A 20,190-nucleotide genomic window follows, 5' to 3' on the forward strand; every position below is an offset into this window, starting at 1 on the left:
AAATTACAAAATTGAAATTTGTCTTTCTTTTCATACTCCTTTCAGCCCGTACATCATTGCATTGTAAAGAGCTGCCGTTCCTGAACATTTGGCCCTCCTAATCAGAATTTCTCTCTTAGCTACGATCGTCTTGCGGCATTCGCCATCCTGAAAAGAAAGCTGAATGCCAGTTTTGAAACGAGTGACATTTCTGAGCTGCAGACGTAAGTTCCATTTCCTAAATGAAAATAAAATTTTAACTGCCGTTCACTATGTCCAAATGTAATTCAGCAGATGCTTTAAAATCCGTGTTTCTTATTATCACTTCAGATTTGGAATATTTATATTAGTAGATAATTGTCTTTAAATATTACATAATTGTCTATCTATATGAGTCTGTCTATATTTACATATGGTTTGCCTATCCTGGTTTATGCCTATTGTCAGCCTCATTATTAACAGCTTCCTCTTTCTCTCTCAAACATGCCCCATTTGGGATGATAAATAAAAACTCACACTATTTTTATAGCCATTGTTTTACATAGAACAAATTTATTTAGATTCTGAAATACGGGTAAATAGAGTGTAACCTCCTGCAGGCAGAAACTTTCTCCATCATCTTCATCAACACAGCCCCACACTTCAGCCAATACTCAGCTCATAGCAGAGACTTAGCCAATACTCGCTGAATGAATATCAGTGGCAGAATTGGCATTTTCTGGTGGTCGTTGAGTGTTGTTTTTGTCCCTCATATGTATGTAACAGGGAACTCTACCTTACTTTACTGTTGAATAAATCACCAGAGAGTTGATTACTTTGTAGACGAGTTTAGCAGATCAGCCAATTAGCAAGTAAGACAGTAATCACTCGAGCTATGGATGCTGGCCTTGTGAGGTCACCAGATGTCCAGGCATCGGGGGTGACCCAGAGAACAGCGGGCCCCACCGTGGCTTCAGCAGGCAGCGACTCCGAAAGGGTGCCAACCGTTGGCTGGGGCCCAGTACCAGGGGGTGTGCAGACCAGTGTGACATTCGAAGTCACGCAGGAGCAGGAGGACTCCAAGAGGTCTGTCCAGAGTCCAAGAGGCCCCGTGGGCCTGGTGCAAACCTCAGGGGACAGGCAGGAGCTGAGCAAGCTGTGAGCACCCTGCCGAGGCCGGGGGGGAGGGGGGCTGGACAGCGCTCTGTCCTGGGCGTAAGGAGAGCGCCAGGAGGAAAAACCAAGACCAGAGCCCAAGCCTTAGAGGGAGCCCCAGGCAGGGGTGGGAGCACAGCGCCCACGCACCGGGGTGCCCGCCCCTTGACATTCCATCCCACCTTGGTTGCAGTCAGAGCACCTTATCAGGGCGAGTCTCTGCACCAGTGCCTCTACGGGAACCCCGATCCGAGGTCTGCGGGGTTCCATTGTCTGGCCCACAAGCCAGGCTTGCTGCTGGAGCAGGAGGCGAGCGAGGCCCGCGGGTGCAGAGCTAGCGGCCCCCTGCCCCCCTGCGCCAGCAACATCCGATAGCCTTGCCCTGCTGGCAGGAGAGGGACGGACGGGGCAGGGAGGGGGCCTTGCTGCACCTGTCGGCTTGAAGCGTTTTATGTCTGCTATAGTAGTGCATCTTTATTATAATCTTAGTGAGGCTGGTATTCTTTCCTGTTTTACAAAGGAAGTTTCTACTGGAGAGGAAGTGACTGGCCCAAGGTAGCTCAGCTTTCCGAGGTGGAGGCTGGGTTCACGGCCCCTCTGATGCCAGAGTCTGTGCTCTGGGTGCCTGGACCATGGGGCGGCTTTGCACCGTCACAAGCCCTCTTGACTCGCCTCCAGCACCTTCTCCAGGTGCCCAGAGGGGTCAGACGTCTCTCCACTCCATCTGCTCCGTCTTTCCTTTCCAGGCCACTTTCCCCAATAAAATCAACCCTCCTCCCCGAGCTACACAATGAAAGCTCAGAAACACATCCGTGAAGGCCGCGGGGGCTCGGGGGGGTGGGGGTAGGGGTGAATGTCAGTCTTTTCCTAAATGTTTATTTTTATTCCTCTCCTTTTATTTACAGCAGCACAGAAAACCTGCTTCCCAGTGTTTTCACTGTGTTTTTAATGGTGCTTTTCGCACTTTTGGTTACTCAAAGCAAACGCGTAGATCGACATGAAAAGCGAAAACTGGGTTACATTTTCCTGCCAGAGGGCCGTCCCTCAGGCCAGCGGCTGTACGCGGTCGTGGTGGACACGGGCCTCCGGGCTCCGGCCCAGCTCACCGCGAAGGTAACCGTGAGCTTGGCTCCTCGGGAAGGGCGTTGACGGGCAGCCGGAGGCGCGGGGCCGGGGCTCAGCCCTCTCCCGCCACACCGCCGCCCCCGTGGCGCTGCAGTCAGGCCGCCTGCCCTTCTCCTGAGTCTCCCTCTGCCCGCACCGGCTACCTAGGAAATGCAAGAGGATCTTCAGTCCATTAGAACAAATAAGAAAATGGAGCAAAAGTGCTGGATGTGTACTTGAGATAAACACATAGACCAGCAGGAACCATTTAGAACACATAGTAGAAACCAAGAGCCTCTTCATTCCAACCACAGATGAGGAGTTGCCTAGAAATAAATCCAGCAAATACGTACAAGACCATTATGGAGAAAATTGACCAAGTATATATAAGAGATCCAGATAAATGGCTATTTTTATTCATGGGTGGGAAAACTCATTTTCTCCTTAATGTTCTCCAAGTTTATCTATGAAGCTCATGCTGATAATGACAATAGCAGTAGCTGATATGAATTGGGGCTCTACTATATGCCATTTTCTTAATCCTCAAAAAATCCTGTGAGGTCTATGAATATATCCATTTTACAGATAAGAAACAAAGGCATACAAAGTTTCAGTTGAATGAAATGCCAGTCAAAATCCCAGAACATTTTTTTAAAGGATTTGAGCAACTGAAGAGAAAAGTTCCAAGAATAGTCATGCCAGTTCTAAAGAGAAGAACAAGGCAGGGACATCCCCAAGCCGGCCTTTTTTTTTTTCTTTTTCTTTTAAACAAAGCAATTGGAAGTTATTAATGAGATGAAAAAGAAAATAAAAGCAATAGAGCCGAACAATATAATCAAATGCTTTTTTTTAAAAGATAAATAATTATTTTGCCACTTGACTTACGCCAGAAGCAAAATACAAAATGTTCAATATATTTTTCTGCTTTTAAGACATTGTTAATTTCCTACCCATAGTCATAGTGCCGTTTTCTTGCTAATAAGTTCCTTTATTTTTTTTTAACTGCCCTCTAAGCAGTAATGTTCTTCAAGGGAGTGACAGGTGATTAAATTTGATCAGTCTAAGTAAATATTAACAAACTCAATAATGTTGCAAAGATTCTTGGTTTAGTTATGGATCTATGGCAAAATTCTAAACAATGCAAAGTGAGGAAAAGTGGATGTTTTTACAGAAGATTTTATTGTTTGTAAAATGGAAGACTTGATAGAGAGATTTTGTTTTCTGCCTTAAGCCACTGTGATCTGTATGAAGTGTCTGCAAAGTTTCCAGACATTTTGGGGCCCTGAGAGGAGTCATGTTAAGATTGTTCTTCAAATTGTGGTGCACACAGAAGCATCACCTGGAAGCTTGTTAGAAATACAAAGTTTAGGGTCCACCCTGCCTAGCTCTACTAAGTCAGAACACTGTGGTGTAACAAGCTATCCCGGTGATTCTGATACAGACTAAAGCTTGAGACCACGTCTTTAAGAGGAAAATCATCAACCTAAGAATGGCTGGATGGAAATATTGAAGAAAACTGGGATTAAATGATATTGTGGAGCTGTGGGTTTAAAAGGATTTTTTTTTCAAAGAAGCATTAGATTACATAAATGTTACATCAAAAATAGAGGGAATTCCAAAATACCCAACCCATTCCCCCTCCCCCACTTTCTCCCTTTAATAACATCTTTTATTAGTGTGGTACATTTGTTACATTTGATGAACACTTATTGAAGCATTGCTAATTATCATAGCCTATAGTTTGCATTACGGTTTATACTTTGCACCACGCAATTTTATAAGTTTTGACAAAATGTATAATGGCCCGTATCCATCATTGCAATGTCATGCAGGACAATTCCAATGTGCAAAAAAAGCCACATGTTACACGTGTTCTTCCCTCTCCCTCCTCTCAGAACCTCCGGTGGCCACTGCCTTTACATCAATGTTACAAGTTCTTCCATTGCTAGAATAATAATGCATCTACTTTAGTCCATAGTTGCATTCCTCCCTTAGGTTTGTTCATTGCTCAATATTGAGGATTTGGGGTGGTGATGCCCACTCTGCTTCTGATTGAGGGGGGCCTTACATCCAATGGGGCAGATGGATGGAACTGTCTTGCTTGCAATTGTGGATATTCTGTTTTTTGGGGATTGTTGTCCATCATCTTCCTTTTGTTCGTTGTTCTGAGTAAGTCCAATGAACCGGAAAGTAGGTGTTGCAATCCTGCTGCGATTCCGGGCTCAATGAAGTCAGCGACTGCTGACCCCGGTGTGTTGCCACGTGGTGAAGCAGGATGGCTGCCAGTCTCTGAGTGCTTTCAGCCTTCCGCTCTGGGCTTCCTACGTCAGGGTCATCTGCTTTGCTTTTCCACGTATTTCAGCTGCAAGCTGGCAAAGGGCTTCTTTTTTAGGGCCTCCTCCCTCTGCCGGCATAGGGCTTGTTTCTTTCCAGGCCTTCTGGATCAGTCTCAGTCATTCTGCTTGCTTCCCTGTTTCAGCTGTAAGCTATCACACAAAATGGCTGTTTCCCCAGCTGGCTGTTTTAAACCATTGTAGTAATAAAGTGTAGCGTTGTCCAGATCTCGACTTATCAGTATGCACAGATCCTGAATCCCAGCACCAGAGGGGAAAGCTCGAACCAGTCAATAGCATGTTTTGGGACCATGACTGTCCTTGTGGAAAAGGTGATCTTGATCTTTACTTCAATTATCCACAAAATAAACACAAGAAGATTCGAGAATTAAATGTGACAAGCAAAATTTAAAACCTACTCAAATAAAATACATACTTTGAGAGGGGGAAGGATTTCAAAAACAAGAGGAAAGTCTATTTCTCGGAAAGAAAGGCTGATGCACACAGTACATCAAAATTGTAAGTTCAGGGAGCAGATGCAGCTCGGTGGTTGAGCACCTGCCTCCCATGTACCAGGTCCAAGGTTCGATCTCTGGCACCTCCTAAAAAGATTTGTAAATCTTCGTACAACAGAGGACACCAGTAAGGAGGGGCAAGCCAAGGGCGTGTCCCATGGACCTGGGGATGCGCTGGCCCCTGGGACCCTGGCCCAGCTCCATCCCCCGGCAGGCCTCTTCCCGCATCTGCCCACCCAGCTGGAGGGAGCAGGATGGTCTGCGGTGGTCCCCCACTGTGTATGTGCCTGCATGAGAGGAACGGCTGTCCAGGCTTTTGTAGCTAAAACAGGTGAAACCGCAGCCATTTCCACCGGCACCACTTCCGGGGCCCCTGCAGCTCCCCCGCAGGAGCCCTGGGGGTCGGAGCAGCCTCCAGGCTGGGACACGCAGCCCTTCCCGGTGTCTCACGGAAGGATGGGAGGTGGGGCCCGCAAGGGAGCCCCGGCCCACACAGTGTGGTCTGTAGCGCTAAAGAGCTTGAGCTCTTACTGCTGTGTCTTTGTTTTGTGAGGTTTACATCGTTTTATGTGGCGAAAACGGACTTTCAGAAACCAAAGAACTCTCCTGTCCAGAGAAGCCTCTGTTTGAAAGGAACTCCAGGCACACCTTTATACTGAGGTATCCTAAAATATTTTGGCTGCCTAATTTGGGGAAGGGAGGCGGGTCAGAATTAGTGTGCTCATTACAAGTGCAAAATGTGGAAATGCACAGCAATTGCTAATGAAGAGCATGGATTTCCATGAAACAATTTTGTAAAGTATTTTAGAGTTTGCCATTGGAAGTAAAATGAATAATATGTTTATGGAAGGAGAGAAAGAGAGGGATTTATTGATTTGTAGGTTGGTAAGGCCTATCATCACAGTGTTTTCTGTCATTAAACCTGCTTCAGTGAATCAGGTTCTTCCCAAATTCGGAAAAGCAAGGGCACATGGCAGCACAAAGGTGGTGGGGTTGGAGAAAGAGGGACAATTTGTCAAGATTTGAGTGCCAGCACTTGATGTTTTTATAAAACAGGAAAGTACTGAACTGTGTTTTCCTCTGGAAAGTTTTGTTTATAATAGGTATTTTCTAGATTATTATGGCTTCGTTAATAGAGCAAAAGTTAACTGCAGGCTAATCCACACCAGACCCATATAAATTAAGGAGATTTCAGTGAGTTTGGTCAAGGAAAACCAGTAGGGGTTAACCCCTCTGTGTGCAGTCGCGTGCTCTATCCTGCCCCCAACGCCTGCTGTTAAGATGCGGGGCCTTCGAGAAAGGTACCCCCTATTCCACGTGCCAAAGGGCCTTCACGTGCCACTTTGCATAATAATTTCTCTCTATGTCCGAAGTGCCCCACCTAGACTTAAGGGCCAGAGTCGGGGAGGCTGTGTCCCCTGGTGGCTGACGCGCGCTCTGTGTGCGCCCCCAGCGTGGCTGAGCACCTCGGCCCCCTCTGGAAGGTCCGCCTGTGGCACGACAGCCGTGGCCCCTCTCCAAGCTGGTACGTGAGCCACGTGATGGTGAGAGAGCTGCTCACCGGGCACAGCTGGTTCTTCCCCGCCGAGTGCTGGCTGGCGGCGAGCCGCGGCGATGGGCGCGTGAGGCGGGAGCTCGTCCGCCTGCGCCGTGGCCTCGGCTTCCGGAAGGTAGGTGGCCACGAGGTGGCCTGTCCCCACCACACACTCCCAGAGCGCGCAGGAGGCTGTCCTTCACTCGGCCCCTCTGGCTGCCGGCACTTTCTTTTTCTTTCTCTCAAAACTTTAAAAAAACTTGATTATATTATTTTAAATTCTTATTAGAGAAGTTGTAGGTTAACAGAAAGACCATGTAGAAAATACAGCATTCCCATATCTGCCCTGTCCACATGCTTTCCCTATTGTGAACACTTTGCATTAGTATGGTGCCTTTGTTACCTCTGATGAAACAATATTAGTAGAAAGATTGCATTAGGGTCTGCTGGGTTGTACAGAGCTATGGGTTTTATTTTTTTGTTTGTTTTATTCTAGTAACATATATATCCTAAAATCTCTCCTTTACCCACATTCAAAATTACATTTCAGTGCCGTTGATTACATTCACAGTGTTGCTATACCATCACCACCATCCATTACCAAAACTTTTCCATCACCCCAGACACTCTGTACCCATTAAGCATGAACTCCCCATTGCCTCCTCCACCCCAGCCCCTGGTGACCTGTTTCTGTAGTTTCTGACTCATGACTTTGCTTGTTCTAATTATTTCATTTCAATGAGACCATACAATATTTGTTCTTTGGTGCCTGGCTTATTTCACTCAGCAGGCTGTCTTCAAGGTTCATCATGTTGCATGTATCAGAACCCCACTCCTTTACAGCTGAATAGTATGCCATTGTATATTCATCCATCTGTTGAGGGACACTTGGGTCGCTTGCATCTTTTGACAATTGTGAATAATGCTGCTATGAAGATAGGTGTGTAAATATCTGTTTAAGTCCTTGCCTTCAATTCTTCTATATATACCTAGAAGTGGGATTCTATACTTAGCTTCCTGAGGAGCTATCAAACTGTTTCCCATAGCACCTGCATTTTTTTATATTCCCACCAACAGTAAATGAGTGTTCCATTTCTCCACATCCTCTCCAGCCCTTACCTTCTACTTTTTAATACTTGGCCATTCTAGTGGGTATGAAATGGTATCTCATTGTGGGTTTGATTTGCATTTTCCCGATGGCCAATGATGTTGAATATCTTTTCATAGGTTTATTGGCCACTTGTATGTCTTCTTTGGAGAAATGTCTTTTCAAGGCTTTTGCCCATTTTTAAGTGAATTGTTTGTCCTTTTGCTTGTGAGTTGTAGGAATTCTTTATATATTCTGGATATTAAACTCTTATCAGATATGTGGTTTCCAAATATTTTCTCCCATCCTGTAGGTTGTCTTTTACTTTCAAGATAAAGTCCTTTGATGCACAAACGTTTTTAATTCCGATGATGTTCCACTTATCTACTTTTCTGTTGTTGTTTGTGCTTTGGGTGTAAGTCTAAGCGATGATTCCCTAACACAAGTTCCTGAAGTTGCTTCCCTGTGTTTTCTTCTAGGAGTTTTATAGTGGTGGCTCTTATTTGAAGGTTGTTGATCCATTTGAGTTGATTTTTGTCTATGGGGTGAAGTAGGGGTTCACCTTCCTTCTTTCAAGATCCAGTTCTCCCAGCACCATTTGTTGAAAAGACTATTCTTTCCCCATAGAGTGGACTTGGCACCCTTGTCAAACATCAGTTGCCCACAGATGTGAGGCTTTATTTCTGAACTCTCAATTCTATCCCATTTAAAAATTTTTAAAGTTTCATGTATTATTTCTTCTCTTAATTATTAAGCTCACAATACCATAAATGATGCATTCTTTAAATTATCATCCAAGCATGGATGAGTTGCCTTTGCCAATTATTAATAATTGCATCTTTTTCTACTTTTAATTGTAACTATAATACCATTCATGAAGTTTATAGTTGCTGGTGGTCTATGATGTCCCAGGATCCCCTAATCAAAGACCCTTTGAGTCCCCTGTTTATCTCCTGAACCACTGAGATAACTGCTAGCCTGAATGGATACCTGGTCAGTGGTATTAACTCTGTTGCTGGGGAAGGTGCTAGAAATCGAGGGTTTTTAGAAGTCTCTAAGGAATAAGAAAGGGAAGTGATGGATGCTGCCAGGTGAGGTGGGAGCAGAGGCTCTCGGGAGAAGGCTGCTCTGAGCTGGACAGGAAGGCGTTTGAGGCTCAGGGAAGCCTGGGTGGGTATTCCGGGTGGATGCAGTGTGTGCAAATGTTCAGGAGCTCCCAATGGAGGACTGGCAGGTTGGAGCACTGGTTGGGGATCATTCCGAGGAGGATGGAGCCCAGCGCCAAGGGCTAGAGAGCTGAACACAGGTGCTTGCCTGCGCCCAGCTCCTAGCACCCAGCGAACGGGGTCAGGACCCTAATAGAAGGGACGAGAAATGTTAAAATGGCATAGTTGGGGGTCTCCTTGCAGGAAATTACTGATTATCAATTAGTAGTTTACTCTATCCTTATAAATGTCCCATGTCAGTCAACACTTCTCTTGCCGGTTTCTATTATAGCTTTGGTATTTGAAGTTCACGGAGTATCTAGAAGATGTCCACGTGTGGATCTCTGTGTACAGCCGGCCCTCCCACAGCCGCTACCTGCACACCCCACGGCTCATGGTCTCCTTTTCCTTGCTGTGTGTGTACTCGTGTCTCACTGCCGTGCTCACTGCTGTGCAACAAGAACAGGTGCGAAGCTTGCATTTTCCTTCCAAGACCAACAGTGTGGAACTTTCTTGACTAAGACATTAGCAAAAACATCACAGGCCTCCTAGAAAGGGTTAAATCGGGGGAGGCAGCCTACAGGACTTGTCGGGGCCCCAGGTGATGTCAGCCAGGCAAGAATCTGGGGAGGGGTTTCCAGGGGTACTGAACTGTGGGGGAAGCCAGCACAGTCCCAAGACATAGGTTGATATTCCAAGAGGTATCAGCAATCTGGAATCTCTTATGAGAACACTCTTGGTTAATTTTAACCTAGGCAATTAATTCAAATTTGAACAATTTGCTCTGCACCAAAAAGCCTGATGGGTGTCTTTGCCCTTGGGATACTGTGACAGTTTGAATTCTGTGAATTCCAGAAAAGATTGTTCTTGAACTAATCCATTCCTGTGGGTGTGAGACCCTTTGATTGCATTAGATTTGGTTAAGGGACCTTGATTAGATCACTTGATTAGATCTTTTGATTGGACTACATCAGTGAGGCATGGCTCAGGTTGGGACTCCACCCTCTCACTGGAGCCTTATATAAATGGAGACACAGAGAGGCGAGACACAGAAAAGGGAGCTCTGCCAAGTAACCTGGCCATGTGAGAGAGAGGACTCAAGGTTCACCTACAACTACAGAAAGACAGAGAAGCCCCCAGAGGCTCCAGGAGCTGAGGCCAAGGGAGCGATGCCTGATCACCCATAGCTGAGCTCCAGAAGAAAGAGAGAGCCGGGCAGACCTGCCATCTTGCTTCACCACGTGGCAGGACTCCAGCATCTGCCAGCAGCCAACCTTTGGTGAGAAAGCATTTCTGAGGATGCCTTGATTTGGACATTTTCACAGCCTCGAAGCTGCCAGCTTTTACCCCTGATACATCCCCTTTATAAAAGCCAATCCATTTCTGGTATTTGGCATTGGCAGCCTTTGGCAAACTAAGACAGCTACCAGTATAGCGTCTGGTCTAACCAGCCCTCATAGATGCAGAGATTAATTTAAGTCAGTGGCGGGGGCTCTGCTGAGATAAAAAGCCATAGGGTGACTTTGTGGGTGAGGGAATGCAGTGTCGAGCTGTTTGTCATGAAAGCACGTGGCCGTTGACGGGGCTGTGCGCAGGGCCTTCTCCACCGGCTCACGGGGCCCCAGTGCCGTGGGTTTGAAAAGAGCTGCTATCTCGGGGTTGGATCCGGTGACTTGTTCCCTGGAGACACAGGGCACCGTGTTTTCAGAGGGAGCAAGCTGGGACTTTTAAAAAGAAGAAGAGTATGTGCACATTTGTAAAAAGATGGTCAAGAAAAGTCATCAACTGTCAAGAAGGGAGCGGGACGCCCCTGGGAAAGACCAGGCCGGAAGTCAGGAGACCGAAGCTCAGCCCTGTCCCCGGATGGTGACGAGGGCTCTCTCCTGGCTGGCCCATGGCAGCCGCTGTGCCTGCCTTTCTGGACCTTACAGAGGACTAAGCCTCCATGTGCAGGCTGCCGAGCTCGGGGCCTGGCCTCACAAGGACCTGCAGCCCACTCCGTTCCGTCCAGGGGGTTTCTGCAGGGAGAAGGCGCAAAGGACTTCCTTTCGTCATTTGGCTTTGCACTCCTGGGATGTGGGTGAAGAATTCAGGAAGAGAGCACTTTTACTAAGTATATTGTATATGCTCACATCAAACAGATCCATAACACTTCACACCCACTAGGCTGGTGGTTATTGGAACGATGGAAAATCACAAGCACTGGCAAGGATGTGGAGAAATAGAACCTCTCATTCATTGTTGGTGGGGACTTAAAATGGTACAGCCACCGTGGGACAGCAATTGGGGCTTCTTCAATTAGTTAAACGTAGAGCTAACATATAGCCCAGCAGTTCTGTGTGCATATATCTACATATGCCCAAAAGAATTGAAAGTAGGGACTCAAGCAGGTGTTTTACACCCATGTTCATAGCAGCATTATTCACAAGAGCCAAAAGTTGGAAACAACCCAGCGTTGACCGACAGATGAATGGATAAGCAAAACGTGGTGCTTACATGCACTGGAATATTATTCAGTTGAACAAAGGAATGAAGTTCTAAAAATTGCTACAACTTGGATGAATGTCGAAAGCATTGTGCTGAGTGAAACAAGCCAGACACAAAAGGACAAATGGTGTATGAAGCCACATCTCTGACTATCTAGAATAAGCAAACTCCTAGAGAAAGAAAGCAGGTTAGAGGCTCCCAGGGCAGTGGGGGAGGAGGGCCCGGGAAGTCACTGTTTAATGGGTGCAGCGTTTCTCGTGGGGTGATGGTTGCACAACACTGAGAAGGAAATGCATACCATAGGGTTGTAAACTTAAAAGTGGTTAATAAGGCTAATCCTCTGTAAAATGCATTTTACCGCGGCGAAGTAGCATAGATGTAATTCTGTACTGATGCCTGTCCAGTGCTGTGACCAAGTGAACACGTGGCTCTTGGGTGTTGCAGCTCCTGTGGGGTGTCGGCCTCATCCATGTCCCTCTGGCGTCCTTCTGGGGGTGTCTCCTGTGCACCCTCCTGGCCTCTCCAGGGGCCCTGCTCCTGTCGCTGCTCTTCAGGCTCAGCCAGGTACACTGCGCCCCGGCACCCCTGCCAGCAGCAACCGCCCCTCCCGTGGGTGCCTCTCATGGCTTCTATCCTTCTGCAGGAAGCCATCGGGCCTTGCCCAGCGGGAGAGCAGAGGGAGGCAGCACCAGGTGAGTGCACAGGACCAAACGCTTACAAAGCGGCTTGTACCATTATTATTGTCTGCTTGTCTTTAAATCAGCACAGCCGGAAAATGCTGTCTGGAAGCAGCGAGGTCTGGAAGGCGAGGGCCGTAGAGCTCTCTCTCGGGGCCCACAGACTTAGTAGACTCTGTGTCCCCTTGTTTTCATTTGCATTTTATTATGGACAAAGTCACCATTTCAAACGTTTAAAAGCCATTTTGTTGTGTGCGGCTGAGCGTGAGGGTCTCGTCCTCGCTCAGGCCCAAGAGTCGGGGGGGTTTGCTCCTGCCAATCAGCCGGCAGGGGGTGCTCCAAGAAGGAGCACCAGTTCTCCAGGCGTGGGGGACGCGCGGTTGAGGAAAAACCACGGAGACCGCTTGAGCGCAAGAACAGGTCTGCTTTATTACGGAAGTACACTTAGCTATATAGGGTTGGGTAGAGGGAGGGGCGTGATGAAGGGAGGGTTGGCTAAGGGGCGGCTGTGGACAGGCTGAAGCTGATGGATAGACCTGAGGTAAGCAGTTACTGGGGAAGAGGGCAGATTGTGGGTTGGCAATATGGGCGGGACTGGCGGGAAGGGCGGCGGGGGCTGAAAGGGGAAGAGGGGTGGAGAAAGGCGGCAACAGTTGTGTTTTCCATGACCTGTTCACTTCCTTTGCCCATATTTATATTAATAAATATAATTAGTAAACTAATTATAATTATAAACATTAAAAGGGAATTAGGCCTTTGCCAACAGGGAATATTTTTCCTGGTTGCTAATGACATTTGAGTGGGACCACTATTTTTAAGATATCTATATAGTCAAATTTATTGACACTTGCCTTCTTAAGGCTCTTCTTACTTTTTCAGTTGAGCGTTTATTTCCAGATGCCCACGTCCATGGGGCAGCCTTGGATGTGCCCACACCAGAGTAGCAACTTTAAAAAGGCCTACTCTCGTCATTTCCTCTTTCTCATGAAAGGCTCAATCTGGCAGAGCCAGGAGGGAGGACTCTTTCCCGAAGAAAACACTACCCCTGGTAACCTGTAGCCATATCCCTGCTTTAACCATTTAGGCTTACTTCTCTTTTTTCAGCACCTGCTTCCCAGGGAAGGTCTCCAGATGCCCAGCGGGAGTACAAGGTAAATGAGGTCTTCGTTTGCCGCGGCTGCTAGAACAAACTCCACACAGACGTGCGGGTTTAGCGGGAATGTACTGTTCGCACGTTGGGGGAGGCTAGAAATCCAAAGTCAAGGTGTCGGCAAGCCACTTTCCCCAGAGCCTGCAGCCTGCCAGTGGCGCCTCCGTCCCTGCCTCAGTCACGTGGCCATCTGTCTCCTTCCACCCCCTCCTCGCTCCTGCTTCTGAGTCCAAGTATCCCTTGCGTCTGCGGACCCCAGAGAAGTGAGATTTGGGTCCTCCGGATTCGGTTTGGCCTCAGCGTAGCAGCCTCTTGGAAGATCCCATTGAGAAATGGGGTCACACCCACAGACCAGGGTGGGACTTGAACCGGTCCTCGCAGGTGACACAGTCCAGTCCCCAACCAGCTGGTGATCCAGCCCGCAGCTGACAGATCTCTCCAGAGACCTCCCGAAGCTGCGGTCTGGGCACGGATGACCCCAGCCCAAGGTGAAATGAAAAGATTGGCAGAAATCCCACCCAGACCAGAGCCGGGCCCTCCGGGATGGGAGAGGCGTTTTCCAGGACCCAAGCCGTGGGGTGCGGGTGGGGCTGTCCAGGAAGGGTCAGGGAGACAGGGTCTCAGAGGAGCCCAGAATCGGGAGGGGGCCGCAGCAGGGTTCACAAAGCCGGGCGTGCCTCTCCTGTGGATTTCCAGGTGATGGGGGGACGGGGCTTGGCAGGAGCTGGTCAGGCCAATGCTGGGAGGCGGCCAGGCAGGTGGCGTTCGCTCAGCCAGCTCGTTCCTGGGGAGGAGGGGTCTTCTAGAAGCCGTTCCTGGGGTTGGGTGGGCACCTTTCCTTGTCTTCAGTAGGGACAGCGTGGCCTGGACAGAACAGGAGGGACAGTTTCTGAAGAGCTCAGCCACATTGTCCCATTGGTGTCTGGCTTGTTGGTGGAGCTGAAGTGTGATTCTCCTGGGGGAAACACACGTGAAAGCACACGTGACCCCTCATTTTTGCAAATCCCCGCCTCTCCTCTTCACCAGCTCCACAGCTCGTGATCCTCAGGTCTGAGCTCCGGCTCCCTCTTGGTTCTCGTCCCTGCCCTCCGCTTCCCTGGCATACAACTCAAAATTCCTCATTCTAACCACTTCCAAGTGCACAACTCTGTGGTTTTGGTTTTTTTTTAAAGATTTATTTATTTATTTAATCCCTTCCCGCCCCCGGTTGTCTGTTCTCTGTGTCTATTTGCTGCGTCCTGTTTCTTGGTCCGCTTCTGTTGTCGTCAGCGGCACGGGAAGTGTGGGCGGCGCCATTCCTGGGCAGGCTGCACTTTCCTTCGCGCTGGGCGGCTCTCCTTATGGGTGCACTCCTTGCGCATGGGGCTCCCCTACGTGGGGGACATCCCTGTGTGGCGTGGCACTCCTTGCGCGCATCAGCACTGCGCATGGGCCAGCTCCACACGGGTCAAGGAGGCCCGGGGTTTGAACCGCGGACCTCCCATGTGGTAGACGGATGCCCTAACCACTGGGCCAAGTCCACTTCCCTCTGCGGTATTAATTACATTCACAATATTCGGTTACCATCGCCGACATACTTTACACCCATTTTTTCTTCACCTCAAACAGAAATTCTGCAGCCATTAAAGCAATAATTCCCCGTACCCTCTCACCCCAACATCCCTGGTTACCTGTAATCTACTATCTGCCTCTATGAATTTGCTTCTTCTAGGTATTTCGTGTAAGTAAGAGCGTACAATATTTGAATTTTTGTATTGGGTTTATTTTACTCAAGGCGATGTCCTCAAGTTCATCTGTGTTGCCACATGCATCAGAGCTCATTCCGTTTTAGGGCTGAAGACTATTGCCCTGCAAGAACAGGCCACACTTGGTTTACCCATTCATTTGCTGAAGGACACTTGGGTTGCTTCCACCTCTTGGCCATTTCAGTTCCACTTTGGGTGTCTGCTCAACTGATTTCTTCCAGTCGGAATTCTCTCCTCTGTCAAGGTCTGGGTCCCATGCAACCTCATCCAAGGACACACGGCCACCCCCTGGGCGCCTGGGCTTCCTCTCTCTGGTGCCCTTTCTCAGACTTCATCCGGGGCCTGAGGTCCACACAGTCCCTGCCAGGGCCACGCCTGCCATTCTGGGAAGGCTGACAAAGAGCCTTCCGTCCACGCAATACCCTACCCGTGCGTCGGTAACTCTACCTGCTGTTCTTTTCTAGCGTAGCGCATCGGACGTTCTGTCTGGGAGCGGCAGCCGCCTGGGCACAGCAGCAGGTGACAGTGGCGCTGGCCGTCGGCCTGCTGAGGGAGAAGCCTGTGGGACTGAGCCCGGTGAGCCCGCGAGGTGGGACAGAAGCCGGCCCTCCCCTCGCCGTTGGCCAGGTTGCGTGGGGTGTGATGTGCAGTGCGCGCTCTCTTCCCTCCCCGCCCAGCGTCAGCCTGCAGTCCTGGGAGGAGGGGGATGCGTGCAGGGGGAGATGGGTCAAGTGCTCTAGAGAGTCCATTCACATCTGAACAACCAGGGCGCTGGCACAGCTCCAAAGTCATGGTCACTTCTGGCAGGTGTGTATATATTATAGGTTTGGCCATCTATTTTTTGGAAATAGTTTCAAACTTACTATTTACAAAAATTCATACAAAACCCATATAAGAATCCCAACATCTGCCTACCATGCCCTTTTGCAGATACTCAGAGCCACCAATTTTAATTTTTTGCCACATTTGCCATATCATTTGTCTCTCCCCATCGCTCTATCATCTGTCTATCTGTCCATTTACTTATGAATCCATTTTCTGATCACTTGAGTGTAGGCTGTATACATCCTGCTCCTTGAACACTTAATACGTCCATGTGCGTTTCCTAAGAACAAGGAACCACCTTAAGTGCAGTTACCAAGTTCAAGACATATAACATTGATATAAAGCTTACACCCTATATTCCAATTTTTTCAGACATCCCAATAATGTCCCTTTGAGGCTTTTCTCCTCTCTAGCTAGATCCCATCCATCTGTTTACTGATCATTTTCTCTTTAGCTGCTCTTTCTTTTTTATTGTAATCGTGGGAGCATGCATGTAACATGAACCTTCTCTCAGCCACTCCGAGGCACACCATTCAATGGGATCAATCACCTTCTCAGGGCTGTGGAACCCTCACCACCTTCCATTATAAAGCTTTCCCATCTCCCAGCCAGGAACCCTCTACCCCATTATGGGTCAACTCCCCGATGTCCATCCCACCGCAGACTGTGTTCTCATTTTGACCTCTGTGAACCTGCACGGTCTCTGATATTTTCTTTGTAGTTACCATGGAGCTAACACTTAACAACCTAAATCTGTAACAATCTCGTTTGCTCTGATTCCTTAACTTCAGTAGCACACACAAAGTATGTTCCTATACCCCACCTGTCCCCTCGCCTTTATGGAGTTCTTGTCACAGATTAAATGTTTATCCATTATGAGTCCCAAACCACTGATTTATCATTACATTTTATGCCTTTGCCTTTTAGATCCTATAGGCAGTAAAAAGTGGAGTTACAAACCAAAACCATGACTGCTGTAGCACTTGTATCTACCCAGGTCGTTACCCTCACCCAAGACCTTTATTTCTTCATGTGGCTTCCCTCTATCGTCTACTGTCCTTTCCTTCCAACCTACAGAACTCTCTTTGGCATCTCTTGTAGGGCCCTTCTAGTGGCAACAAACTCCTTCAGCTTTTGTTTATCTGGGAATGTCTTAAACTCTCCCTCCTTTTTGAAATACAGCTTTGCCTGGTGAAAATTCTTGGTTGGCAATTTCTTGCTTTCACCACTTTAAATATGTCGTTCTACTGCCTTCTTGCCTTCATGGTTTAGGATGAGGAATCAGCCCTTAATCATACAGAGGTGACTTGTACATGGCACGTTGCTTCTCCCTTGGGCTTTCAGAATTCTCTATCTCGTGGGTCCCACAACTTCTCACCCTGCCATCTTGACTGGGACGAGGTGCCAGCCATGTCTTTTTAAAAGTCAGTAGCACAATCTTAAAGTTTCATAAAGTTTTCTGAAACTTGAAGCTTTACAGTTCTGGAAACTAATTAGAGAATTAGTTTAGTAAAACTAAAACATTTTTTACTTTAAGCTTTACATTTGTATGTGCGTGTGAAGCCAACTATAAAAGAATGTCCACAGCTGCCCAATATGTTTGGAACCTCAGTGGCGAGGTGGTAGGATCCTAGGGGAAGGAACCAGGAAAGATGGGGTTACCTGCCCGGAGAACTGATTGCAAGACACTGGATCCCCAGAGGATGGCCAGTGGCTCCCCAGTAATGCCCAAGAGGGACAGTCATCTTGGGCAGACCCTGGCAGGGAGCATCGGGAAGCCTGAGGCTCTCAGCATACAAGCAGATGGCTTCCCATGGCCCCAGGTGGACACGGGTCCTTCCGTGCTAGATCCAGGGCGTGGGGGAAGGCCGCTCTGTGGGCCAGCGGGCGGCAGGGCCGTGCTGGCCGCTGAGGAGGGCGTGCTGGCTTGGCCCGCTGTTGCACCGTGCCTGCCACGGGGCTCTGGTGAGTGAGCGAGGCCCCTGGCCCATAGCCAGGGCTCTGACAGTGGGAGGGACTCATGGGCAGGCCAGAAGCCGGGCAGGCGCTGGTGCAAGGAGCGGCCACACACCCTGAGCCTGGACAGGCGGCCAGTCTGAGCGCAGAGGCTCAGCCAGACACGCCCGAGGAGGACTGCGCCCACTCCCTGCCCCCCGAAGCCCAGGGGCCCCGCCTTTGTGCTGAACGAGTGTCCCAGCGGTCGCCCCGTGCCAGGTTCCGCTGGGGCTCCGTCGCCTGCCTAAGCTCGTGTGCTGTTGCTCTGGAGTAGCATTGAGCTTGGCTAAGGTACGGCCGCCTCGAGATGTGCCCCGGTGGGGGGAAGTACCCCCAGGAGCTCTCAGGAGGGGAAATGCAGCCCCAGGCCCTTCCCCAGAGGCCTAAGGCACCGGTGGGCAGCCCCCTGGGTGCCTAGCGCTGGAGAAAGCTGGAGGGCCACTCCAAACCCCTGATGCCGTGGGGGGTTCCACACCGCAGCAGACCCCGCTGATCTGGGGGCCACGGCTTGGTGGATGAGGGTCAGCAGTGGGGATGTGGTGGGCTCGTCGCCCTGACGTGGGGCTCTGGGCGGGCTCGGGAGGTGGATCCCGATGCCCCCCTGCCCCGTGCTCCCTTCTTCCTCTGCCCACTCTGGCGGGGTCCCCCCATCTGTCTGCTCCTCCCCTCCTCACTTGGCAGGGGCAGTGAGAAGTACAGAAGGCCGGCAGCTGGAGCGCCCGCCCGTGGCCTCTGGGTGGGAACACTGGTTTGGGGGCAGCCGTCCTGGAGGAGCGGCCATAGGAGACGGGGCCCCACGCACGACCCGCATCCACCGCATGGACCAGCGTCCTGGGGAGGGAACAGCAAATCCAGTAGAACCCTAACACCAGGGTCTACGCCGGGAACACTAGATCCGGGGTGGACATGGCAGGGGGATAATGGGGCCGGGGGCTTCCTCCTGCCAAGACTGAAATGGGCCAAGAGGGTGCAACTCCAGCCGCATAACGCCAGCACCCCCATGGCGTGGAATGGAGCTGCATGCCCACGGCGCCTCCTGTCCCTTCTTCCGCAGCGTCCCGCCGCGGGCTCCCAGCGCCTGCTCCCCCACGGCAGAGGCTGCCGCCGCCCTGGGCGGGCTCGGTGGTGTGGGCCGTCTGTGGGCTGGTGTCCGTCGCCTGTGGCCTGGGAACAGGAGTCCTAGGATACAGGTGAGCCGAGAGGTGCCCCAGACATCTCCAGCCCTTGGAGGGGCCATCCAGCAGGGATCAGGAACTTGGGGCGTTTCTGGGAAGTCAGGAAGTGCGGGCACCAGAGTCTCCCTTGCTACTTTCTCCCCCACTGAACCCCGGGGGTGCAGCAGCCCCCCTGCAAAGCCAAAAGGTGACTTGGTGGGGCCACAGCCCTGGGCTGGAGTGCTGGGGAGAACAAAGAGCTGCAGCACCCTGAAGAAGGAAGGGGGGGGGAGAGAAAGAGGGAAGGGGAAAAGGACGAAGGGGAGGGAGGAGAAAAGGGCAGGAGAGTGGGAGGAGGGGGAGAGCAGGAGGGGTGCAAAGAGGGAGGGGTAGGAGGGCGGGAGGCAGCTGCAGTTCCTGAGCTCCTGGGTGCCAGCTCTGTGCAGGGTGCACTGGCATGGATGGCTCCACTCATGGCCTCCCATGGTTTAAAAGCAGGCCCCTAGAGACAGGTGTCAGGCTTCCTGTCTCATCAACTTGGGCCCTGCCTCCCACACAAGCCGCCCCTCGATCTGGTTCCTGGGGTAGCTATTGCCCACCCAGGCTGAGCGCACAGAGTTCCCACTCCCCGCCCCAGGCTGGCCCCAGGTGTGGGTGGCCAGCTCCCCTGGGCCCACGCCTTCGCCAGACGCGGGGAGTCGCCCAAGACCTGAACTACTGTTGCCTCCTCTTCCCTTGTCCCCATTGCCTGTGTTGAATCTACGATGACGTCAAGTCACTGAGATAGGAGGGGCTGCTGACAAGGCTTGGTCCCTGGGGCGCAAATGAGCTGCGAGCACGACCCCGGTGCAGGCGGCCCTGGCTGCTAGAGGTTACGTTCACGTCGCCCTCAGCGTCCTTCCTTCGCCCCTCTCTCCCCCTTCCTGTGTCTGCACCCCATTCTGTGCCTGTACCGGGTTGAACGTGCTCTCTGCCTGGAGCAGCCCCGGGGAGGGTGACGTTCTCCTTTGAGCAGCAAGAGCGACGCCCCTCCGCGGGTGCAAAGCCCAGTGCCCCGACCCACGAGCCCTGCCCCATGTCCTCGGCTCCGTGTCGGAGGCCACCGGCTGCCCCGGGACAGTGACCTCAGCCTCTCCATGCGCAGGTTTGGCCCGGAGCAGTGTGGGCGGTGGCTGCACCTGCTGCTCCTCTCCGTGGCTTGCTGCGCTCTCCTCACCCAGCCCCTGATGGTAAGAACGCCCCAGCCTGGGGGACACTCCCTGAACA

At 50.5% G+C, this 20,190-nt stretch overlaps 1 protein-coding gene across 1 annotated transcript in view; it reads left to right on the top strand.

Annotated features, from left to right (window-relative positions):
• Positions 1-20,190, top strand: part of PKD1L1 (polycystin 1 like 1, transient receptor potential channel interacting) — a 166,191-nt gene that overhangs the window by 83,980 nt on the left and 62,021 nt on the right. The window contains 9 exon segments of the mRNA XM_071215041.1: positions 120-203; positions 2,019-2,226; positions 5,619-5,725; positions 6,519-6,735; positions 9,184-9,357; positions 11,516-11,537; positions 11,854-11,942; positions 18,764-18,960; positions 20,069-20,153. Coding sequence (XP_071071142.1) covers positions 120-203; positions 2,019-2,226; positions 5,619-5,725; positions 6,519-6,735; positions 9,184-9,357; positions 11,516-11,537; positions 11,854-11,942; positions 18,764-18,960; positions 20,069-20,153 — 1,183 coding nt within the window.

This window comes from Dasypus novemcinctus, chromosome 5 (genome assembly GCF_030445035.2).
Source record: "Dasypus novemcinctus isolate mDasNov1 chromosome 5, mDasNov1.1.hap2, whole genome shotgun sequence".
NCBI classification, from domain to species: domain Eukaryota; kingdom Metazoa; phylum Chordata; class Mammalia; order Cingulata; family Dasypodidae; genus Dasypus; species Dasypus novemcinctus.